The 25434-nt window shown below is 44.4% G+C and overlaps 3 protein-coding genes across 3 annotated transcripts in view; 2 read left to right on the top strand and 1 right to left on the bottom strand.

The window, feature by feature from the left end:
• ELP1 (elongator acetyltransferase complex subunit 1) overlaps window positions 1-16009 on the top strand; it is a 59221-nt gene extending 43212 nt beyond the window's left edge. The window contains exons 32-37 of the mRNA XM_037495152.2: window positions 942-1052; window positions 1547-1658; window positions 2264-2391; window positions 2605-2759; window positions 6121-6196; window positions 9725-16009. Coding sequence (XP_037351049.1) covers window positions 942-1052; window positions 1547-1658; window positions 2264-2391; window positions 2605-2759; window positions 6121-6196; window positions 9725-9792 — 650 coding nt within the window. The 3' untranslated portion in view covers window positions 9793-16009. The remainder of the gene's footprint in view (window positions 1-941; window positions 1053-1546; window positions 1659-2263; window positions 2392-2604; window positions 2760-6120; window positions 6197-9724) is intronic.
• ACTL7A (actin like 7A) lies at window positions 14486-16041 on the bottom strand. The gene has a single exon (XM_037495153.2). The coding sequence runs from the start codon at window positions 15948-15950 to the stop codon at window positions 14628-14630; it is 1323 nt and encodes a 440-aa protein (XP_037351050.1). The 5' UTR covers window positions 15951-16041; the 3' UTR covers window positions 14486-14627.
• Window positions 16042-16076: 35 nt separating this feature from the next.
• ACTL7B (actin like 7B) lies at window positions 16077-20750 on the top strand. The gene is made up of 2 exons (XM_037495154.2): window positions 16077-16498; window positions 19366-20750. The coding sequence occupies exons 1-2, from the start codon at window positions 16447-16449 to the stop codon at window positions 20658-20660; spliced, it is 1347 nt and encodes a 448-aa protein (XP_037351051.2). The 5' UTR covers window positions 16077-16446; the 3' UTR covers window positions 20661-20750.
• The last annotated feature ends 4684 nt before the right edge of the window (window positions 20751-25434 follow it).

The raw sequence follows: 25434 nt of genomic DNA, 5'->3' as shown, positions 1-25434 counted from the left end.
TGGAAAATGATGTTGGTTTGACTTACAGAAATCTTTCGGAGTATAGTGGAAGTTGATTTTTAAGCTCTGCCCTCTTAGCACAGTCCACTCTGTAAGTAATTCTGTTCTTTCCAACATTATCGTTTGCATTCTTGCCCTGTGTGTTTCTTCCTCCTCCATCCTAATTAAAACTGTGAGAGGGTGCTTTTGGAATTATTCACTTCAGGTACCCCTAACTGGAAACTGAAAAGTAATTTTCCTGGTCCTGCAACAATTCAGCTAACCTGCTTTTACTTGGATTTTCTCTGTGAGAACCTAGAAAAATGCTGTTGCTTCATCTACACAAGCCTTATATTTATGTCGGGAAGCTTTTCAGTGACTACCCTCCTATTTTTATTAGCACTTCCTGTATTTATTTTTTAAAGATTTATTTATTTATTTATACAAGAACTGGGGTACAGGCCAGATATGCGGGAGGGTGAGAGGATTCAACAGAGACAGAGTAGGGAACAGAACAGGCAGACTGACGAAATACACTGGAGAGGGGAGCAGTGGGCAAGACGGAGAGGTCTGCTGCTGCTGTGGGACCCTTGCCGGCCGGCTTGGATCAAACCCGCGCTGCAGAGGCTGCGGACAGCTTCACATCGCGGCGCTCAACTGCCTGCACCACCAGACACTTTTTGCCAGTCCTCTCTTGGGTTACATACCAACTCTTCAAGCAATTTTGTAACTTCAGTGATAGGAAGTATTTCTGGATGATGTTGATGAACTCTTAAGATCTGGAATTTCAGTTATTTCATTCTGAAACAATATAGGTTAATTCTCATTTGAAAAATAATCTTGCTTGGAAAACTTAGTAACCTTTTTGTCTTTGTTAAATTCCAACTCCTTCCCTGATCCCCTGTAGTTTTTTCTCCCTGTTTAAACATCACGCTCAAATTATTTTCCATCTGAACCCCCAGCCCAGAAGAATTATATGGTGTTTCTGGACTCTCAGACAGCTGTATTCAGTCGTCATAAAAAACGTTTATCAGTAGTTCGAGAGCTCAAGCAGCAAGCACAGCAGAATCTGGGTGAGTGTCTGCCTGAAGACTGTCGAGTTTTGTAAGAGGTAGGGGTGGAGTGTGAGGGGGTCAAACAGTAACACCCACTATATCTTAGCTGTGTACGGTGCTTCTTGCAATATTTCTGTGCCATAGGGAATCCTGAGGATTCTATGAAACTCCTTAGAGGCTCTGTATGTCTGTGTTTGTGTGTGTTGGGGGAAAATCTGCCCCCCACTACCCCCACCACCACCCAACCTGAACAGCTGAATTTTGTCTTTTACAAATCATTTCCAAAGGCTCATTTGCTTTAAAAAAAAAAAAAAAAGGAAAAGTGAAGCTTGATACTGGTGTCCTATATACAGTAATAATAATTGTATTTAATATTGTCTTATGAAATCAACTTTGTAAAAGTTTCACCCATCCTTAGATATTCCCTAGTTAACTATAGTCCACTTATCCCTCTGACCATAAACCCACCTTAGTAGGGAGTCTTCATTCCGCATCTGGTTCTTCTTTTTCAGATGATGAGGTTCCCCATTGTCAGGAATCAGACCTCTTCTCTGAAACGAGCAGTGTCATGAGTGGCAGTGACATGAGTGGCAAATATTCCCATAGTAACTCCAGGATATCAGCGTATGTATCATGCAGCATGGTGATGGTGCCCTGGATATATGAAAAAAATAACCCACAAGTTGAAGGATTTTCCACTGGACAGTGCGGCGGGAGTGGGAGGACTTCTGCAAGACCATGTAGAAGTTGGCCAGTGTGTCCGAGAGATGACAGTTGGTGGTGACATGGCCTCTGCTGCAGTTTTGCAGCCTGCGTCTCTGCCCGTTCCCCACCAGACACTGATGTTGGCTACTCGTTATATGTAATGACTGATTTTATTCACTGATAAATATTAAGTGACTAATATGATGCTCTAAAAAGAGATTATAGAGAAATCTATTTCAATCTTCTTTAATTCAAAATCAGGATTAGAAGAAATCATTATAAAATAAGTCATCACATTGTTTTCCAGCATAACAGTTGGTCGGAAGTTTATATTGAAGTTTATATTGACTGCGCGTGTGCTGGGTGCAGTGGATGCCAAAGCTTTTAAGGAAATAGGAGTTAGAAGAAACTTTGTTGCTTGAGAAGCAATGTAGAATTATTTATTTAAGTGGAGTTGTGCTTCAGGCACATTCTGTTCAGCTCTAGGAGTGCCCCTTTCATAGCATCGCTCTCATTTCTAATAGGCGATCATCGAAGAATCGCCGCAAAGCAGAGCGGAAGAAGCACAGCCTCAAAGAAGGGAGTCCACTGGAGGATTTGGCCCTTTTGGAGGCATTGAATGAAGTGGTACAAGGCATTGAGAAATTGAAAGGTATCTTTTCAACATGGACAATGATTCTTGCAGTGTAGACACTGTCTCCTGCTTGGGCCCTGTTCCTGTTTGTTTTCCTTTAAGAAGAAAATGTGAGAGATGGTTATTATTGTGTGATATTAGATAATTTTTTTTGCTTGGGGAAGAAATGGATGTGATTCTAGCAATCAAAATGGAGATATAACTTACCACTCTCAAATTTCTTTCCTCTAGATGAAATATGCCAACTTTTAAAGATGCTCTTTCTCTTTGAGTTTGATGAGCAAGGAAGGGAATTACAGAAGACCTTTGAAGATACTTTACAGCTAATAGAAAGGTCACTTCCAGAAATTTGGACTCCAAACCACCTGCAGAGTTCAGCTACACCTGTAAGTTTTCTCAAAGACAGAATGTGCATTTTTTCATCATTCACAGATTATTATGGTCACACAATCCTTTAAAAGCCAAAGCAAAAAGCATTTCTGCTCTTAAAACATAATATGCCATAGCTAAATTATTTTAGGGTCATTTCAGTAGAAGATTTTATGTTTGGGCAGCGATTAGTACACTTCAACCTAGGTTATAAGTGCTTTTATTTCTCTTTTCCACACGAAGGAGCTATCATGGAGAAGATAAGAACTCAAATAAACCCGCCTGAATCTGCAGGGAGATTGGGGTGAGGAGGTGGGAGCTAGGATCAGGGTTGGGCTGTCGCTTCCCCATTCAGAACTTGTTCATTTCAGGGATCTAGGCAATTGCTTTTCCTTTTGTTTTATGGGAAATTTGACTTTATTATGCTGTTATGATGAGCTTTGCTAATTATGTTTAAGGCTGTTTGGTCCCATTAAAAATTCTAATATATTCTCTATTTATTGTTTATGCTTCTCCTCATTCTCTCACATTGCAGGTCTATTGTTAAAAATTTCAGTTTGGATTCAGAAACACTGATGTTTCAGCCAGGATCCAATAAGGAAAACAAAAACTACAGCTATCATTTTATCAGAGAGAATTTAATATATGAAACTGGTTAAACAAGTATTGAAGGACTGAACAGGCAAGAGGGAGATACAGAGAAGGAACATTGAGATAGAGCCTCGGGGCACCTTGTACAGCTCAGGCTGAGGAGACAAAAGAAAGTTTGGAACTATTAATTTAGTAGTTTGTAGGGGGGACACTCCAGAGTTGATTCTTTTTTTTTTTAAGACTTTTTTTTAAGATTTTATTTTATATAATTTTTACATCATTTTTCATCTTTGCACAATGTATGCATTTTCATTATGGCTATATTCCCCATACAATTGCACCTCCCCCCTTATTTTGACTCTAGTCCTTCCTCTCCCCGCCCTTCCCTCCCCTCCGCATAGTATGTCTCTGGTTTATAGTTGCTTGTTGATTTTGATTTTTACTTTGATTAGTCTTTTTCCTGGTCTCTTATTTAAGTTTTCTAAATTCCTGCTATGAGTGAGACCATCCGGTATTTTTCTTTTTCTGACTTATTTTGCTAAGCATGATCTCTTCTAGCTCCATCCATGTTGCTGCAAACTGCATGTGTTTATCTTTTTTGAATGCTGAGTAATATTCCATGGTGTATATGTACCACATCTTCTTGAACCAGTCATCTGTTTTTGGGCATTTGGGTTGTTTCCAAAGCTTAGCTATTGTAAATAGTGCTGCTATAAACAGAGGTGTGCAGGTGCCCTTTGGAATTGATGTTTCTGTGTCCTTTGGGTAAATACCTAGGAGTGGAATTGCTGGATCATATGGAAGCTCTATGTTTAGTAGGTCCAGAAATCTCCACACAGCTCTCCATAGTGGTTGGACCAGTTTGCACTCCCACCAGCAATGCAGGAGAGTTCCTTTTTCTCCACATCCTCGCCAACATTTGTTGTTGCTAGTTTTTTTAATATGTGCCATTCTCACTGGTGTGAGATGGTATCTCATGGTAGTTTTGATTTGCGTTTCCCTGATTACAAGTGATGTTGAACATTTTTTCATATGCCTGTTGACCATTTGCATTTCCTCTTCAGTGAAGTTTCTTTTCAGCTCTTCTGCCCATTTTTGAGAGGATTATTTTCTTTGTTGTTGTTGAGTCTTATCAGCTCTTTGTAGATTTTTGTGATCTGTCCTTTATCATTAGTGTTGGGTGCAAAAATTTTCTCCCAGTCAGTGGGGTTTCTCTTTGTTTTATGTCTAGTTCTTTTAAGATTTATTTTTTATTTATACAATAGCTGGGGTACGGGCCAGAGGCACTGGAGGGTGAGCGGATACATCAGAGACAGAGTGGGGGGAGAACAGGCAGATGGACCGAAAGCACTGCTGAGGGGAGCAGCAGACACAATAGGAGAGGTCTGCCACGCCATGTGGGAATCTCCCTGGCCTGCTGGGAATTGAGGGTGCACTGCAGAGACTGCGGACAGCTTCACAGTGCTGTGTTCAACCTGCTGCGCCACTGGGGGGCCCCAGAGTTGATTCTTGACTCTCTGAGAAAGGGGTCCCAGTCTACTGGTGCTAATATTTGAGAGGATTTGAGCAACTGATTCTAAGTGTGCAGAAATAAGCAGAAACTGCAATGAATAGCTGCTGTTGGGGTAAGACCTGCTGTTAAGTGAAAGCAAGTGAATGAGGAGCAAAGTCTTTTCCCCGCTAGCCTTGCACTCCTCCTCTGGTGGCCACTGCTGGCAGAGCATTACGGAGCCAGCTGATAAGGGGGCACTGTTTCTCAGGCTCCGAGCCTCCAACACCAGCAGTGTGTGGAAGGGTGGGTTTGAAGCTAAGAGAGCGGTTGATTGTCAACTCACTCATTGGAAACTCATAAACTTACTGGACCTTGATTTCCTCAGTCACAAATGGGGCTAATACTATTCCTTGAACTTTACTGGAATGTGTCGAGGGTCAGATAAGACAGTAGGTGTTAAAGTAGCTTACAAGCCATGAAAATACAAGGAACTTAAGAATCAATGTCCCAAAATATTTGAATTTATTTTAGTAGATTATTTCCTAGAAGAAAATGATCATCTTAAAAAATGTAGAGGTTTTGAAGCTAACCATTTATCCTGCCTCCCTGTGCCCTCCTCCACCCTCTTCTATTCAGATTGTATCAATATTAACTTCTAAGACACCAACTTTAAGAGTTTTCTAGGGGAAAATCATGTTAGTGAAGGACGACAGTTGCCTGTGTGCATGATGCCCTGAGTCACTTGGAAGATCTTTCGAGCACGTCATTGCTTCTGAGTGCGCCACCGCGGAGCTTTATGCAGAGCCCTAGAAGGCCTGGCCTGTGCCCATTGAGTCTTGTGCAGGTGTTGAATGCCTGCAAAGTCTCATTTTACCTGGAACACATGTGCATTTTGCATCCCACTCCATGAGATGTATATAGTTGGTTTAATACCAAAATACCCACCAGGCGATGAGTATAGTTTGATACTCTGTGTACTCTGATTCCCTATTATACAAACCCCCTTCTTTCAGGGTACAATTTGCTCATTTGGAAAGAACTAGGCATATATCACCAAGATTATCTCTTTTTTTCCTCCCCATCATTAGTTTGTTTTGACAGAAAGGAAGTTTAGAGATTTAAGACTAGAGAAACTGGCAAATTCAAATCACATAGGAAAATAGACTTAACTTTGTTTGATATTGCACCAATAAAAATGACAGGGTATTTACTGCTGGCTAAGACTTGGCCTTTAGTACTTACAATCTTCAGAACTATAAAATGATCTTTGCTGATACAAACTTCTTTCTACTCAGGTTCTAGGCCCCACTTCTACTGCAAATAGTATCACGGCCGCATACCAACACCAGAAGACTGTGGTTCCTGTTCTTGGTTAGTATTTTTTCCCTATAACTTATTACAGTACTAAGCAGGAGGTATATCTTTCTCCAAAGTGTTGACAAGGTCATTAGTATAGGAAGAAATTGGGTATTAATCACACTTTGCCCTCAATTCTAAGGTTACATCTTTAGTAAAATCAGTTTAATGCTTCTAGTGTTGGGACCTGCAGGATGGGGAATCCCAATATGACATTAAACATCTGATTAAAAAAATTTGTCTTGACATTCAGTTGTCATTACAGTGACATATAGTCATTCATAGAGGCCCTTCACTGTTGAAGTTTGAGTCTAAACAATGTAATATATTCATTTTATTTATTTTTTTAAAAGATTTATTTATTTATTTATATAAGCACTGGGTACAGTCAGAAGCTCGGGAGGGTGAGAGAATTCACCAGAGCCAGAGCGGAGAGCAGAACAGGCAGAGGGACCGAAGTACACTGCTGAGGGGAGCAGCGAGCGGCAGGAGAGGTCTGCGCGCCATGTGGGACCCTCGCCCGGCGAGCGGGGATTGAACCAGCACTGCAGAGGCTGCGGGCAGCCTCACAACCCAGTGCTCAACTACTGCGCCATCAGGCAGGCCCTGTAATATATTCATTTTTTTTTTTTAAAGATTTATTTATTTATTTATACAAGCACTGGGTACAGTCAGAAGCACGGGTGAGAGAATTCACCAGAGACAGAGTGGGGAACAGAACAGGCAGATGACGAAATACACTGCTGAGGGGAGCAGCGGGCGAGGCAGGAGAGGTCTGTCCCCCCATGTGGGACCCTCGCCGGTTGCCGGGGATCGAACTGGCGCTGCAGAGGCTGCGGGCAGCTTCGCAGCCCAGCGCTCAACCGCTGCGCCACCGGGGGAGGCCCTGTAATATATTCATTTTAAAGATCATCTGAATCATCACTTTGGCTATTGACAGTTAGGCATTGCATCCTGGGGTCATTTTCATAGTCCTTGCTTAATAACTGGACTTTATGAATCATCTTTAGGACTGACAGTATAATTAAAAAGCAGCCCAAAGAACATTAGCATTTTATGTGCATTTACTATTCAATTATATTAAATGTTTAATTTTTTTCTTGAGAGATGACTCTCAATTAGATTACATAGTCTCAGCCCTATAGGCTTTTTGTTTTGAAAGTTAGCTAGAAACTTAATAGATCACTCTGGTGCCTGAATATTTTTGCCCTTCAGATGGATCAATGAACATACTGACCTTTCTTAGCTTTGTTAGTGACATTTTCTAAACTGACAGTTTTTACTACTGCTATTTGTGTTTTCTAGTATGTGATAGTAAGCATTCTGAAAATTTCCCATTTAAATGCTATGTTGTAATGGTGTTTTGATGACATTTGAAGTTGCTTTTGGAAGTTCAGATTAAGTTTAGTGGCTTATGTTGCTGCCAGAAGTAAACACCTAAATACTTTCACCTAAATACTTTCCATTCTGGCTGAGCTCATGTTTCTGGATAGTCACCACTGTATCCATCCTCGGCTCCACTTCTTTCTACTGTGGGTGTCAACCCCAAAGCATACATTTACTTAGAAGATGGCAAAAATTCATCTTAGTCCTTAGGCAGTTTGGTTATTGTATAGCTTGTACTCTATCCAATTCAGTTGTGGTATCTGCCTTGTTTTCCTGGTTGCTGAGCTGGTGCTGACCTTCAGGTCAAGTCTAGTCATAACTTTCCCTGGGATATTCTAGGTGCCATTATCAAAGAGCACGTCTGTTTTCCAGGGAGCCTTCTGATCTAACATTTTGAGGTTCCTCATTGTCTGAGTATTACCAACATTCTTGTGGTTAAGATTGTGCAGGAAAAGAGACGTTCTCATGACCTAACAAATAGCAGATGAACTCCTCATAAAATCAGTTCCATTCAAATATCCTTAACTGTCCCTCCCCACAAGAGCACTAGTTAGCACACTCTTACATCCCCAGGAGAGTGATCAGTGACTTTGGATGAGGCTTTTTCTCTGATTGTTTCAGTTTTACGATGTAATGTCATGCAGATTGAATGCAAGTCTTGCAAAAATGTAGGCCTTCATAAAATGGATTTAAATATCAGAGAAGGGATTGAATCGTAGCTGAGTTGGACGTGTTACAATTGGTAACCAAATCAGGGCATCCAGTGAGAGTGACTTGACTTGACTATCAAAGGAGGAAATCTTTGGAAAAATTGACAAAGACCTCAAAGTAGTTTTTTAATGACTTTATGCTGTGAAAATCATGCATATGGAAATGCAAAAGAGGTCGAGTCCTACTGAGTTAGTTATGCTGTTGCTAAAAAAAAAATACTTAGTATTTATTCTTAGTTAAGTCTAGGAATCACAGTTATGGCTATGCCTAATTTTTAAAATAAGAAAGAATGTTTTTATAACTTGTTTTTCTTTTTAAAAGAAAATCTTATTCAAAATTTAATCACTATTTAACATTTAACTATAGGCTTTGTTGACAATGAATTTATTCAGCCTCTCAGTATCAGTATTAAGTAACTAAAGCTGTAGTCTTTTTGTCTATTTAGTTTTTTGTTTGAGTAGAATGGAGAGCTATAAATATGTGTGAAATTATAAACCTGATACGATTAGTAGAGAAAATATGGATTGTGCAGAGAAGTATGTCAAATAAAATTTAAACTTGTTAATTCCTAGTTCTATGTATACATACATGTGTTATGTATATGAAAATCATATTAAAAATTACCTTGCACATTTTCCTCACTAAATATTCTTAAAAATAAATTTTAAAGTCTACATGGCTCATATGTAGTGTTGAAAATTCGTCATAAATAATGCTAAGAAAGAGCATTGTTACAAATGTATTTTATGTCTTCTATTTCCTTTATCTGATTCCTACTTAGAGGCTCCACAGATCTAACTGAAAGAGGATATGGAAATTGTTGGTAACAGAACATTAGTTTTAGTAACAGAAATCCCCCCCAGCCCCTGCCAACTCCTCTCCACTTACTTTTTTTTCTTTAAGTAGAGATGTTTCTATTCATCAATGAGTTTGTGGAATTTTTTGATCATAAAGTACTTTCCATTAACTTTATATATTGAACATGTAAAATATCTTTTATTTTTTAAATTGTGGTAAATTTTACATAAAGTGAGATGCATTGGTCTTGGGCATACAGTTTGATGAGATTTAATAAATGGAGGCAACCTTGTAGTCACTTCCCTCCCCAGCCCTCCCATTGGAAATATAGAACATTCTTCTACTTTTTTTTAATGTAATTTAATTTTTAATTAATAAATATGTATTTTACTTTGAATTACTCAGTGGGCATTTTTTCTTCTATCCTCCAATGGAACGTCAAGGTGAAATGCAATTCTCCTTCTGGGGCAGGACCTCAGGCTATGTTTGCTTTGACTAGGAGGTTGCAAGAGAAGCAGAAACGTTAACTCTGGTTCTGATGGTTGCCTGGAGCAGCAAAGCCTAGTCACTAGTTGTAGCTCAAAGCTCCTATCTCCATCTGACAACAGGAGTGTGTTTCTGTCACAATTTCCCTTTCCTTTCTTTTAGATACTGATCTCTTTCTACCGCCAAAGATCAACAAAAGAACCCAATGGAAACTGAGCCTTCTAGAGTGACTGTGACGGAAGTTCAGAGTGCTCCAGCAGGGAAGACTGGTTTCCTTCCACTCGGAAATCCTCAAGGCCTGGCTGTTGAGAACTGGGAGGTTTAAGCTAATGAGCTACCTTAACATTTTGGAGAGTTATTCTCTACACCAGACTTGAGTGGACACCGAGCAGTTCTGTTTTATTTTGCATATAATCTTAATTATAAGCAAAATAAGTTTTAACCAGTGCAGCATCATTTTGTATAGCTGTTCTTTTAGTAAATGCTGTTTGAGAGCCTATCTTTGGTATTTATGGTCATCAGGAGGTTGGTTTTCATTCCCAGCTACAGGTCTGATTCAAATTTGGGCCTGGGTAAGTTACATATTGATTTGTGCCTCAGTTAATTGGGAATAATGTTTCAGAATTTCTACCTCAGAAGTGTGAAGCAAAGTAAAATAATGTTTTCAAATTGTGTTATGATCCTGGAGGAGATATATATATATATATAAACGATATGATTATAATGCTACCAATATTTGGTCACATTTAATCATTTAAATTACTTCTTCACCTTGAAGTAAAGCTCAGTAAAAAGCTGAAAATAATCCTTTGAATCTCTAAGCTTTCCTATGCTGATAGCTGTTATTTTATAATTGCTTCCAGTTGTAACTGAATTGAGTCTCCCATTGCTCTAGTGTTTTACTGCCTGTAAATTTTCTGCTAGAGTTAGCAGCGTTGGAGCTGGAAGAGATTAGAATTTCTGGAACACTATAATGCACATTTGGTATGGTGAGTTTTGTGCATCATACAGAATGCAGTTATTCATTTTTTTTCCTTCAAATATTACTTCTTTTAACTAAAATGTTTTTGTCTAAGTCTAGGCCATTTCATTTTTTTTTTTTTAATGGTGCTTAACTGACCTCTGTCTTTCACTTATTTTCTTTGGAAGAAATGAGAGTGTTTTCTCTTTTTGTTGAGTCTAGAAAAACTTCCGTTTATTCTGACAGCAGCTTCATGGCTATTTCTTGGGCAAGGTTAACAATTTCTTTCATGCTTTTAATACCAGAATCAGACTCTAATTACTGTATGTGAACCAGCAGGAAATGCTGCTTTTTGATCTGAAAGTGTTGATAGACCTGGAATTAGAATTTAACACATATTTTCCTGTCATGGAAAATATGCTCCAAACATTATTTGTAGGTTCTAGGTATTTTCCTTATCTAATTCACTTTCCTATATGTCTGAAAATTGTGACCAAATATTAGAATAAGAAGATCTTTCCTGCTCTGGAAACATCTATTTTTTGACTCATAGTCATAATGGATTTGCTACTGTTGTGCCAACCAGTGATAGGCTGACAGTGTTTTGTGGCTCCTTTTGGGCATGGCTAAATGGGCATGGTGACTTGTGTGATATTCTAATATATCGTCTGCAGTGATTTACAGTATAGGGACCCATGCTGATGGTGTGGGAATAGACGTAAATGTGTCTGTTGATAATAGTATAACTTTTTATGAATTTTCAGTTCCCATAAAATAATGTATTGAGGCAGCAAGAAAGAATTGACGTGAATACAAATTATTATCAATTACTGTGTCTCTCGTCTGAGCAAGATGGAATTGTATTTATTTATAGAAGCAGATGAAAGCAGACCTTCGGAAAGGAAGACAAAGTCAAGGAAAAATTTATGGGGGAAACTATAGTGCTTGGAGAAAAAAAACTCCTGGGTGTGATGAATGCTTGATTTGGAGGAAAGTTTCTGTCAGGTTCTAGAAAAGAGTATATATAATTCTTCCCCCAAATTTGAACTCTGTCCCAAAGCAAGTTCGTACTGAAATAAGCTAAGGGCCTCAGTTGTTTTGTTGTTTCTATTGAATCAGTTTTGCTCATATGCTTCAGACATCAAGAGAGAACTTACAGAGAACTGTCTCCAATGATCAATTTAAGTAGTCTCCTACAGCATTTTAAATTTAGACTTTTTAAAAATGGAGATAGATAGGAGCTGATGTTTTTATTATGTATATGAGTATAGCTTGATATAATTTTAAGCACTGCTCTCTATATATTTTATAATAAAAATTTTTCCCATATATTTATGAAAGTCCCTTAAATGTGTGTGTACATTTAAAGGAGTTTCATAGCCATACTTAAAGGGGTCATTTTTCAAAATAAAAATGTAACTCTTAATAATTTAAGTTGACTGCAAGTTTAGGATGCAAAATTAGCTGGCCCATAAACCTTCATGCTTCACTTAAAACACCACATGGACAGGCCCTTGGAAGTCTTTGTTTGTCCTTCCTTATCTGTCATATTTACTAGTGGCTGGGGTGAGGTTGAACATCTTAGAAGCTATTTAACTATGAACACCTAAAATGCTGTAGTCAATCCAGAGCTGATAAGCGACACTGGGGGCCTACTCTGGATTCCTCAAGACTGACAGATGCCCTCCTGGTAGACCACAAAGAGCGGGGCCATCAGTTCATCTCTCTCAGTGTCCTTGGACAAAGTCACAATCTTACTTAATCTTGCTTTCTATCAATCCTCTGTACTCATTGGCCTGAGTTGGGTTTCTCAGCCTTGGCACTTTTGATATTTTGGACCTTATCCTTCTTTGTTGTAGGGTGTCCTGTGCATTGTTAAGATGTTCAAGAACATTCCTGTCCTCAACCAACTAGATTCTAATACTACTTACTTCAAGTAGTAACAACCAAAAACATCTTTAGATATTGCCAAATATCCCCTTGGGGTCACTGGGCTAAGATGACTTCTAAATACTTGCTAAAACTTTTCATCTTTTTTTGTGAGGATTCTCCTTTTCTACAAAGGTGACTGAATGCTAAGGATCAGGTGAGAGAATTTCTAAGTGTTTCAAAAAAGAATATACAGTTGTTCAGCCTTACATTGGCATTTTTCTTTAAAAATAAAGTGCAACATTCAGGCCTAAGATAACCTGTGAGTCCCGTCTTCCAGAACCACTTCCCACACCTCTTCATGAAGTGGCTCACATTTTGGGGGGATTCTTGACTTGGGTTCCTTGGTCTTCAACAGATCCAAAGATAGTATATTATTTATGTATGACTGATGTCCTCTGTAATCCTTATTTTATGCAATGATCTGAGTCCTTAGCCTTTACCAGCCTGACAGAGAGGTCCTGAGGGTAAAGAACTAACCAGACTTCAAGTTGCCTAGTAGTGAGTGTTCTATTGACAACACAGTAGAGTTGGCAGTAGAGCAGTTGGGCAGAAACTAAGGTGTACAATGTCCCAATTCCTACCTGATCCGTAATACTGCAGGGTAAGGCTTAGTCATCCTTGCGGAACTGTGGGGTCTCCAGATGCCATCCAGTGACTGTATTTGCTTCCCTACCCCAGCTTGCCACCACCTGTATTTACTCACCAGGCCTAGATCCAGGGTCAGGCATTTAGGCCTTTTAAGGCTGGGCAGGCAAACTTCACGCTGTGACTCTGTAGGGCTTCTCCCTGGGGATGGTAGATGGCATCTCTCCTTTAAATGCTTGAATGTGTGCCTTTGGCTAAGGGAGGTAGTGATATTTTGGAGTTCTAAGGGGTACACAGCTGCAAATGAATTTTAGATAGCTCTTGTGATTTCCTTCTGCATGCCAGATACTGATATTTAGGTGTTTGCCTCTGCTTTTTAGATCAGCTGTGTGAGGTAGACTGTGAATTCAGTTTTATAGGTAAGCAGACTCAGGTCACACAGCTAGATTAGGTGGAAGCAAAATAGGATTTCAAACCAGTGTTGGTTCCACTGTTTCATGCGGTCTGCCTGTGTTGTTCAGATGCTGAGTCTTAGAAACAGGCACAAGGGGTCTTGGGGACTGTTGTTAAAAAAGCCTGTGCTCCATTTACAAACTGGCCTCATGGAAATACCTTAGAACATGCTGGGCCTTGCAAGGGCTTCCATAGTCACGAGAGTTTGTATGTTCCTTCAGGCTACTCCGTTGGGTAATGACCCATATTGGGAAGCCTCCTCCAAACTCACACCACCCCAGTACTGGCAGTCTCCATTCTGAGCCTATCCTAAACTCTAGCTATGTATCCTACCGGTTGATGGAAAATCCATCCTGGTGGATGAATAGCTGCTGCTTGGAGTGTCTTGAGAATGACGGTGGCTCACATCCTTCTGACCTCAGTGCTGATAATCAAGATAAACCTGGCCTCAGTTTTTAAACAGGGAAAATGTGGATAATGTGCATTCTCTCGAGAGCTGCTCCCTTAAGACATGTATATAAACCTTGCCCACTTTCAGCACAGTCATCATGATGGCTTGAGAAGAACTGGCTTGGAGACGTAAGAGTGGGAACTAAAAGAATAGTTAAAACAGGGCTAAGGTATCTTTGCCAGCCCCTTCCAGGCTTTCAGGGTTGCTGAAGAATGAATTGGACCCTGCTGCTGTAGGAGGTTGACCATCACTGTGTTTCCTGTGGTTATTTGTCTTACCCGCCCAACAGCATTTTCTCTACAATCTCAACACACTCTCTCTTTCAAAAAGATTTTAACAGCATTTTAACTTCATTCTTGAAGTGGGGACTACACAAAATAAGTGGCAGAATTATTTTGGGGCTAATGTCTCCCAAGAAAGTTTAAACTGTCAACTTGTAATATGTCTTCTTTGTCCCTTGTCTCCAGCTCCCCACCCCTGTTTGGTGAGTATATATTTTAAGACAGATGCTGCATGTAGGAAAGTGTTCTCATTAAGTCAGGAAATAAATGCACTGTGGAAGGGAACATGAAGCTTGTTTAATACTATAGCATGAATATGCTGGCTCAGCTCCCCCTGTGTGGGACCTGTGCTCACCCGACAAATTGGCGCACAGCAACACGGCAGCCATGCTTGGCCAGAGTTCAGAAGCACCTCCTGTAGAGGAAGAAAGGCCCATGTTCTTCGTACTCATAGCGATGGACCCACAGTGGTTGGAAGCCCTGAAGCGATGCCAGGATGGAGCCCCCCGTCCACACTGCAGTGTCTCTTTCGGGCAACACGTTTATGTGGGGGGTGTCATTGGGACACATGTTGCTGAGCTCCTTCTGCAGACGGTTGGGGAAACCACTGAGCATCGTGCTCCCCCCACAGAGCAGGATGTTTCCCATGAGGTCCCGCTTGAGGGCGATGTCGCACTTGTTAAGACAGGACACCGTCTGGGTGTGGAGGCCCAGCTGCATGGACTTGATCAGAGAGGGCTTGAAGAACATCTCTGCGCAGAGGAACCTTTCCTCGCACAGGTAGATCTCCTGCCCATCTGGCAGCTTATACTGCATCGTATGCTCAGCAGGTGGGACTTTCTTCTCTTCAATGGGGTCAAGGGCCACAAAGCAGCATTTCCTCTTGATGTCCTCCACAATGCCAGTCTGGTCCTCCGTGAAGTGTTTCCCCAAATTGTTCATCAGACTCATCAAGTAAGCTGTCAGGTCAGAGCCTGCATAGTCCAGCCGCCCGGTGATGCTGGGCAGAGGATAACCCTCGTAGATGGGAACCACGTAGGACACGCCGTGGCCAACCTCCACCACCAGGCCGGAGGTCTTCCCATAGGAGTACATGGACAGGCGGGACTGGTAGGCAATGTGCATGGCTGGGGTGTTGAAGGTCTCGAACAGCATTTCGGCGTATTTCTCTCTGTTGGTGTGTGGGCTCAGGGGCGGGTCTGAAACCAAGACGGCATGATCCTCCGGATTGATCTTCATTTCCTTATGGAAGAGATACTCCCAGATATCCTGCACTGTGTCCCAGTCCACAATGATGCCGTGTCGCAGAGGGTTGATGAGCTTGAGGCGAATGCCTGGATTGATGAGCTCCTGCCCCACGTATGTCTCCTTGCGGTTGTCCCCGGTTTTGGCTGTCTCCATGAAAGGCTTGCCCACTGTCGTTGAGATCATGTGGGTGGGTCTTGGGAGCCCAGCAAAGCCACATTTACAGTAGCCAGTGCCAAGGTCCACGACCACTGCCTTGGTCACCTCTAACTTGGACCTCTCCCTGGCCTCTGTTGCCTTGCCCACTTCTGGCGGCCCTGAATTGCTACGGCTGACCCGCACTGCCCGCTTGGCCGGGCCATCCTTTAAGGAGGCGGTCTGGAGGACCTGTGTCTGGGAGGCGGTCTGTTCACTCACTCTCTTGGCAGGGCCATCCCCGAAGACTGCTGCCTGTGGTGCCCACATGCTATCAAGTGCCATCTTGCTCTCAGAAAGTTTCTCAATCCCACTGGCCTCAAGGCCTGAAAGGCTTAAGTCAGAGGGCAGCTTGAGAATTTCTCTGACAATGACATTGCTGATTATGACATCATCCACTAGCCCAAGGCTTTCAAGATACTGGTCATCTTTGTTCCATGTTAGGGTAGATTTGGGGTCCAGTTTGGAAGTGACTTTTTCCCTAAATTTTGCAACAAACCAGATTTACCTAATCAATATTGAGAGCTTACTATGTGTGAGGCAGCTGGGAATACAAGGGAACAGTGAGAGAAAAAAAAAAGGACAACTCTCTTATAGAGTTGTAGAGTTCACATTCTAGTCAGTGGGGCTTGGGGAAAGACAGAATAACCAGAATACACCAATGCTAGAAGATGCTAAGGGCAGAAAAGAAAACCAAAGCAAAGAGTGGCGAGAGTGACTGCCAGGCAGGGCACCCTGAGACAGTGAACAAGTGAAGAGCTGCAGGAGGGGAGGCAGCCCCATGTGTATTGGGCAGCAGCAGATGCAGAGGACGGGAGATGGCCTTGTGTCTGGTGAGTTCTAGCAGGGGTCGACGGACTTCAGCCTGTGACCTATTTTGGGGACACGGCGAGGCTTGCTCATTTGTCCATGCCCGCTTTTGTGCTACAACCCCAGAGCTGAGTCATTGCAACCTAAGCTGGCCCACAAAGCTGAAAATACTCTGGCCCTTTATGGAAAAAATTAAATGTCATTGGATTGGCAGTGAAGTTAAACTCCACAGCCTCCCACTGGTGAGAACTCGTGGCTCTCAGGTGCGCAGCTCAACCAGGATTCCCGGCCAGCAGTGACCAAGCCCTGCCAAGTGTGACTTCCTCCCAGGGGTCTGCTGTGGACACAGCTTACCCGAAACATATCTCAGGCTGCTCAGCCACCAAATCGTTGCCATCTCTGAACCTGGGCATGTTGGTTGCTGACATCTGTCCCTTGCAGGATCCCCAGAATCAAACTGATGCTATGCAGTTTGGATTTATAAGTGGTTCTGCATAAGAGGCTGTCACTACAATGATGGGCTTTCTCCTAGAAGGAGGTTCTGGGGATACTGTTGGTTCCTAGTGGACATGAGAGAAGAAAAGGATCAAGTCCAGCCTCATGAGCCTGTGACTGTCTGACAGGGCCAAGCAAGTTGTCACAAAATCTCAGCTCAGATAAAGTGGGTAGTGGATGAGATGACATTGAATTTTATTTTATTTTTAAAAGTAGCTTTTTTTTTTAAATTTATTTATTTATACAAGCACTGGGTAGTCAGAAGCGCGGGAGGGTGAGAGAATTCACCAGAACCAGAGCAGGGAGCAGAACAGGCAGAAGGACCAAAGTACACTGCTGAGGGGAGCAGCGGGCGGCAGGAGAGGTCTGCGCACCATGTGGGGCCCTTGCCTGGCAGCCGGGGATTGAACCGGTGCTGCTAAGGCTGGGGGCAGCTTCGCAACCCAGCGCTCAACCGCTGCGCCACTGGGGAGGCCTGACATTGAATTTTAAAAGAAGAGCAAAGTACTTTTCTCTGTGCCTGGTAGCCAGGAAAATAATTTCCTTGCCTCTGCCACTCAGGTTTGCATGGCCAACATGGCTTGAATTTTATTTCAAAACAGCTTATTACCAAAGGCATAATTTAATTTAGAGTCATCTATTTTTTTTTTTCTCTTCAATTCTGTTGAATTCTGAGGAATCTGCAGCTGCTTTAGCACATTTTCACTGACTTGGATTCTTAGAAGAACCTAAATTAGTTTCTTACTGCTCCTGTAACAAATTGCCACAAATTTAATGATTTTAAATGCAAATTTAATATCTTACAATTCTGGAGGTCAGAAGTCGACAGTCAGTTTTTGTGGGCTAACATGAAGTTGTTAATAGGCCCATTTTCCTTCTGGAGGTCTTAGGGGGTATGTTTCTTTCCTTGCCCTTTCCAGCTCCTAGAGGCAGCCTGAGTTCCTTGACTTATGGCCCCTTCTTCCATCCTCAAAGACCTCTCACTCAGACTTCTGCCTTCCTGGTCACAGCTCTCACCTTACCTGTCTTGTCTTCCTCTAAAGAAGTCCTTTGTGATTACATTGGGCCCACCCGGATCACCCTGGGTAATTTATCCACCTCAAACTCCTTCACTGGCATCTGTGAAACACCTTTTTTTTTTTTTTTTAATTTTTTTTTTTTTATAGAGGCATGTTTATTTCTTTATTTATTTGTTTTGTTTGTTTGTTCTGTTTACACATGCACTGGGTACAGTCAGAAGCGCGGGAGGGTGAGAGGATTCACCAGAGCCAGAGCGGGGAGCAGAGCAGGCAGAAGGACCGAAGTACACTGCTGAGGGGAGCAGCGGGCGGCAGGAGAGGTCTGCGCGCCATGTGGGACCCTCCTCAGGTGGCCAGGGAGCAGCCGGGGATCGAACCGGCGCCGCAGAGGCCGCGGGCAGCTTCGTAACCCAGCGCTCAACCGCTGCGCCACCGGGGAGGCCCTGTGAAACACCTTTTGCTGCAAGATGTAACATTCACAGGTTCCAGGGATTGAAGTGTGGATATCTTTGGGGACCATAATTCACCCACCCCTTAGCCTTTTCTGTCATTGTGGATGGAGAAGGTGCTGTGTCGGCTTAAACCCAACAATTCCCACTAGACTATAAGGCGAAGGGCGCAGGGACTCTGGTGTCTCCCTCCATATCCTTTGGGCTAAAGCCAGTGAATCCTTTACTTTCACCTCACCTTTCAGGATTTTACATACTTGATATCTCTCCTAATTGAAACCCTCTTTCCTCAGCCTCCATGTCACCTTTTGTGTCTCTCCTTTTAATGATGGAAGAAAATAGAGACTGTTGGTACCCTCACCCAAAACCTCCACTGCCTGGCTCATGCAGCCCCCACACCAGCCCTTTAAAGTACATGTGGTCTCCCTGGGGTCTCTGGTTAGATCCCTGTGTTGCTCAAAATACCTTGGGCCTCTCCAAGAACTGTCTGCTCTTGAGCAAATCATCTCGATTCTGTGCCTTGATTTCCTCAGTTTGTCCTACCTCGCAGGACTCTATATGAACTAATAGATGTGAACTGCCTGATACAGTGCCTGGCTTACTGTAAAGGCTCAAATAATCTATCATACTCTTAGCCAAGAAGCAGAGGGGGAAAAGTGTTCTATCAGTGGATAAGGGACTGAGAGCTGGGATAGAAGAACAGGGAGCAGAGACCTCAGTGTATTTGGATTTCTAAAACTGCTGGCCACCTGCTCTGGCCTGGAGCCTGGTTGAGTTAGGCAGAAGGGGTGGGAGTGACTGATCAAGAGCTTGCCACAGTGAAGCCCTCCCCCGTGCTTCCTGAATGGACCAGCCCCCGTGACCTCACAATTCTGAGGGGTTGCTAGGCACCGCTGGAGCTGGGCGCTCTTACTTTCCCCCATGGAGCTCTAGGAGGTGAGTGTGAGACAGGAGAGCAAGGAAGGCTGATGGCAACAAGGAGCAACCTTAGCCCTATGCCCATGGGCACGGCCCAGGGTGACCCTGGAGAGACAGGAACATTGCCAGGCTCTGATGCTGGCATCCGGGATGCAGGTTTGGCCACTCAGTTAAAGGTGAAGCCCAAGAAGGTGCGCAAGATCAAGGCACTCATCATTGACCTGGGCTCCCAGTACTGTAAGTGTGGCTATGCGGGGGAGCCGAGGCCCACCTACTTCATCTCCTCCACAGTGGGCAAGCGCTCCGCTGAGGCTGCCGACTCCGGTGATACTCGCAAGGAGACCTTTGTGGGCCACGAGCTGCTTCACATGGAGGCGCCCCTGAAGCTGATGAACCCGCTGAAATACGGTGCTGTGGTGGACTGGGACTGTGTCCAGAGCATCTGGGAGTACATCTTCCACACGGCCATGAAGATCCTTCCCGAGGAGCACGCGGTGCTGGTCTCCGACCCCCCGCTCAGCCCCAGCAGCAACCGGGAGAAGTATGCAGAGCTCATGTTTGAGACCTTTGGAATCCCTGCCATGCACGTGACATCCCAGTCTCTGCTGTCCATCTACTCCTACGGCAAGACCTCGGGGCTGGTGGTGGAGAGTGGGCACGGCGTGTCCCACGTGGTGCCCATCTCGGAGGGCGACGTGCTGCCTGGCCTGACCAGCCGCGCTGACTATGCGGGGGGTGACCTCACCAACTACCTGCTGCAGCTGCTCAACGAGGCCGGCCACAGGTTCACGGACGACCACCTGCACATCATCGAGCACATCAAGAAGAAGTGCTGCTACTCAGCTCTCATGCCCGAGGAGGAGATCGGCCTGTGCTTGGAGGACCTGCGTGTGGACTACAAGCTCCCGGATGGCAAACTCATCACCATCGGCCAAGAGCGCTTCCAGTGCGCCGAGATGCTCTTCAAACCAGTCCTGGTGGGCAGCAGCGAGCCTGGCCTCCCTGCACTCACAGCCGCCTGCCTGGACCGCTGCGAGGAGGCGGGCTTCCGGGAGGAGATGGCCACCAACGTGCTGCTGTGTGGCGGCTGCACCATGCTGGATGGCTTCCCCCAGCGCTTCCAGAGGGAGCTGAGCCTTCTCTGCCCTCGGGACAACCTTGCAGTGTCCGCCGCCCCTGAGAGGAAGACCTCCGTGTGGACCGGTGGCTCCATCCTGGCCTCCCTGCAAGCCTTCCAGCAGCTCTGGGTCAGCAAGGAAGAATTTGAGGAGCGGGGCAGCGCAGCCATCTACAGCAAGTGCTGAGGGGCCTTGAGAGCAAGGCCTTGTGGGCAGGTCACCACAGGCCACTATACACATTTACAGAATTTTCCATAAAGCTTTAACCTGTGATGGCTCTTGTCTAGTCTGGATTCTAATCTGATAGCAGAAGGTGGTGGGGGCTTGGAACTAGATGTATCAGCACCTTTTGGTCTGTTGGGTCAGGAGTAGCAGGTGAGGGTTGGGGTAGCAGGTGGATTGAGTTCATGGACCTCTTCTCCACTGTCCCCCTTAGGACATGACATGTCAGAGCCCAGAGTGTGGCTTCCTGCTTCATCAGCTCTTCCAGCTCCAAAATCCGACACAACAGGCACATTGCTTGCTCACCAGTCACCAAGGCGGAAACAAGGGCTCAGACTTAAGGGTTAAGTGGTGGGTGGGAGACTCACAGCCAGGCGTCTGGTTTCCATTCCTGACAGTCACCTGCCTAAACCTTATTCTTGCTTGATCATCCCAGGCTCCCTCACTAATTTTCTCTCATTGCCGCCCCCTTCTAAGGTGCAGCCCTCAGCTGTGCATCTCCAGAGTGTGAGGAGCCGTGTCTACCCATCAGTGCCCCTCTTTGACCCCAGCCAAACTGCAGCTATTTTTGCTGTCACAAAACAGAGGCTTGAACCTTCCGTGAGCCAGCTGCAGCGGCCTGGGTGTCAGGGGTTCCTGAAGGATGGGACGGCGTTGGTGCAGTTGTGGGGTGATGGGGAGGGGGAATGAGGAGATGCAAACACTTGATCAGGTTGCAGACATCGTCCTGCTGAGAGTCTCAGCAGCCCTTTATTTATACATTACAAGCAAACCGTGAGAGTACAGAAAGGGAACTGTTAAGGAAAAGGTAACTTAATGAAAGGGAACTGTCAAGGAAAAGAAATCTTTCCCTGTTAAAGAGCCATAGACATGGAAATGTAAGTAAAAGACGAGTTTGCTTCCTAAATAAGCATATCTAAACAAGGCCTGGCAGCCTGCTGGCCTGGTGGTTCTCCTGGGCCATTCTCGAAGATCTGCATCCTTCCCCTTTTCCTGTGTCAAGAATTTGTACGCTAACTAACCAATGTTGTCAATGAATCACGCAGTGCCATGTGCCCTCAAATTGGTTATTCAGTAGTTGATCAAACAGCATTTGCAGTTTTACCTTTAAATGTGTATTTTGACAATTTCCATATAGAAACTAGCCAAAAACAAATGAGAAGACTCTAGCAGGAGTCAGCTAACGAGATTCCTGACTTTTCAGGAATCTGCCCCATGCCCGGAACCTTGTCAGACGACATGAGTAGCATGGCTCCCCGCATGAACCCACTGAATCCAGAGGACATCAGGAACAAGAAGGCCCTTTGGGAATCTTGTGGTTCTCTTTCCTGTAGCAATGGGGAAACCAGAGAGAGGAGGAGGGTCTCTCGTTCTCATCAACATCAGTGGTTTAAGTCCATGTCTCCTGACTGAGGCAAACATGGTTGCCGTAGTTTGGGCAGATATAACAAAATACCACAGGCCGGGGGGCTATAAAAACAAACTTATTATGGCTCTAGTGGCTGGAAATCCAAGGTCATTGTGCCAGCATGGCCTGGTTCTGGCGAAGACCCCTTTTGAGGTTGCAGACCGCCAGCATCTTGCTGTGTTTCACATGGTGGGAGGGGTGAGGGCTCTTTATGGGATCTGTTTTATAAGCCTATTCATGAGGATTATAATCCTATTCATGAGGATTATTCATGCCCTTGTGGCCTAGTCACCTCCCAAGGGATCCACCTACTCCAATTACTTTGGACATTAGGTTTTCAGCATACGAATTGGGGGGAGTGAGTGTGTATGTGTGAGGAGGGCAAACATTTAGGCCATAGCAATGGTTCTTAATGGTTAGCAACTATTACAAGTCAAGCATCTACTCTGGCCCAGGCCCAGAACTGGAGATTGAGAAAGGACCAGTACACGATTCTTCCCTCGGATTGTTACAGGGCAGCCCTGATACAAAATGGGGTGCCTGACTGTGGGTCCTCACCCACACACTTGAAAAGGACTTATTAATACTCCACTGCAGGCACACACAAAAGGTTAATAAAAGGTTTATTGACAAGGGAAGGGAAAATGAGGAAATGTACAACTCAGGGAGAAAAGTGGGATATAAAGTCTTAAATGCATCCTACCTGATCCGCTGATCTGGAATCCCAAATGGCACTCTGAGAGCTGGCGGTGAGCCAAGAGCCGTGAAGCCAGGAGAGCAGAGAGAGAGACCCCCAAGGCCCACGTGTCTGGTTTTTATACCCAACCTGGCTGCTTAACTCCACCCTCAGGTCCCAGTCACCTTCCCTTTGGTGGTGACGGGATTTGTCTTTCCCAATGTCTTGATGGCTTTGGTCTAGAGTGGGGGTGGAGTCCACAAAGCCCTGCGTGGAATTAGCTCAGGACATCCTTTGCCCCTAACAAGATAACGCATGGCTAGCAGAAGTTCAGTGGAGATGAGGCGTGTTCCTGGAGGTGGAAAGTCGTCCATGGAGAAGTGCTGGCCATGATGGTCACTTAGTGACTTTGGAGCTGAGGGAGAAGCTCTCAACTGTCATGAGGTTTCAACTGGATGAGGGAGGTTGCTGCCTCTTCCCGCACCTCATGATGGGGCCCATGACCAAGTTATCTATGGCTTCAGACATTGAAATGGGCTGTCAAATGTACCTGAACCCCCTCTTGCTTTAGGATTCCCAAGGAATCCTGATGTGGGACACCCTGTGGGGCTGCCTGCATCCTGGGCCGTGCGCTAAGGTGCAGACTTTGAAAAGAACCAGTTATGGTCTTTAGCCCCTGATACCTTGCCACCTAGTCTGTTCTCAAGGTCCAGAATTGGGTTTCTAGACTGGCCTGAGTGCTTGTGGGGCTGGCAGGGTCTTGATGTCACTCAGGGACTTGGGCTCTTCCCTGTAAAGAATAGCCACAGACTCAGGCTTGTAGGTGACGATGCCAGTAGATGCATTTGCGTGAATTGCTTTCCTGAATGCACATTCTTTCAGCGGGACCCACAGTCTTCAGTTGCTGAAGTTTCTAGCTCCCTGGGTCTTCATGCATACCTGCAGCTTCAACTTCACTTGCTTAATTAGCATCATTGCTTTCACTTGTAACCCAAGAACCTTTGATTAATAGTAATCCTAAAAGCCTGACGAAATCCAGTGAGGGAAGCGGAGGCTTGTGGAGGGAAAGGGAATGTACCCGACATCGCAGGGCGTAAGCTAGTGCTGCAGCGAACCCTCTCTCTTGTGCTGGTTTTGAAGATCTCTGAAAACCATGTCTGTCTACTCCATCCCTTATTCTCTTCCCCATTTTCCGCATCCTCAGGACCTCTGTCTCCACTATCACAGCTTCAGAGTCCTCATCACCTGGTCATCTCCTATAAAAGTATGCCTGTGTGGCAGAGGCTGTAAAAATACTAACACTTCATCTTTCACATGAACTTATTTAAGCCAACCACAGATATGCCTGATTTAATTTTTGTGGAATTATGGTAAATGATTTCCAGCTTAAGATAACAGACTCACTGTGTGTGCTTATCTCTACTCCCTCCTAAGATGCCACTAAAGTGATTGAAGACTATTTTGCTTGATATTTCCAGAGATGGAAATAAGCAAGTGTTCCCATGACATCATGTCGTGTAGTCCTATTATTTAGACAAGGCCAGAGGCCTGTTACCCCCACCTTGCAGCATGTTGCAGTTACAAAGCACCGGTGGGCTTCCTTGTGGCAGTCAATCCTCACAAGGAACCCAGATGAGGGAGGGGATGGTGGGTATTGAACTGGATTCTCCTTTTATACGTGAGAAGAGCAGGGGCAGGGAGGGGCTGAATTTCCTTCTTGGGCACATAGCTGTGTCATGCATTGGGAGGACATGGGGACAGTTGGCTCCCCACGCAAAGGATGGTAAAAGCTAATGTGACTGACAGTCACCCTGTGCTTAGACCTGATTTCAATACAGTGAACTGAACAGGCACCCACCTGGGGTAGGCTCGGCACTGGCCCCTGCGGGTGGGTGGGGCATGGAGATGAATAAGGCCTACTGTCAAGTTGATTATGGTTTTGTGGGAGTACTATTGTCAGAACTAGCAAATAAAAAGGATGTCCAGTTAAACCGGAATTTCAATAAACAAAGAGTAATTATTTAGCATAACTATGCCTCATGATGTTTTATCTGGCAGTATTTTACGTGGAGGAGGACAGACTAAAATTCTGAAATTATTGGGACAATAATAGGAATGCTGGGGAGATTTCCTAGAAGAAGCTGCTGAGTTGGGTTTTGAAGGCAGAAAGAACCATAGAAAATCTAGCTAACTACACTCTGATGAGTGTTATCATTTCAGTCTCAGTTTCCTTATCTGTAAAACGGGGATAATAATAGCATGTCCCTTGTGGGGTGGTTGTGAGGAAAAAATGAGTTTGCATATGTGAGGCACCCAGGACAGTGCCCGGCACATGATGAGCACTATAACTGGATGGTGGAAAATTTGGAGAAGAGGAAGGGATTTTCCAGAGTTTCAAGTTACTGGATTCAACTGCCAGGAGGAGCAGAGCCACATGGCAGAGCTGAGAAAAAGAGAAGGGCCACACATTCTTAATTGGATGAGCAGCAGGAGCTGGAGACCGGGAAGAGGTGACATGGAGTAGGCTTTGGGGAAAGTGACCCATTCCATCTGCCCCTGAGTTTGGGGACCCCATTCCAGGTGGAGGGATGTGGCTGGAATCCAAGCACAGGCTTAGGAAAGATGTGGGGGCCAGAAGGAGAGGCCTCGGGGGC

Source organism: Talpa occidentalis, unplaced genomic scaffold (genome assembly GCF_014898055.3).
Source record: "Talpa occidentalis isolate TD23 unplaced genomic scaffold, MPIMG_talOcc4v2.1 talOcc4.7, whole genome shotgun sequence".
Classification (NCBI taxonomy): Eukaryota; Metazoa; Chordata; class Mammalia; order Eulipotyphla; family Talpidae; genus Talpa; species Talpa occidentalis.
Note: the sequence above shows the minus strand (reverse complement) of the source record. Positions and strands in the feature narration are given on the sequence as shown.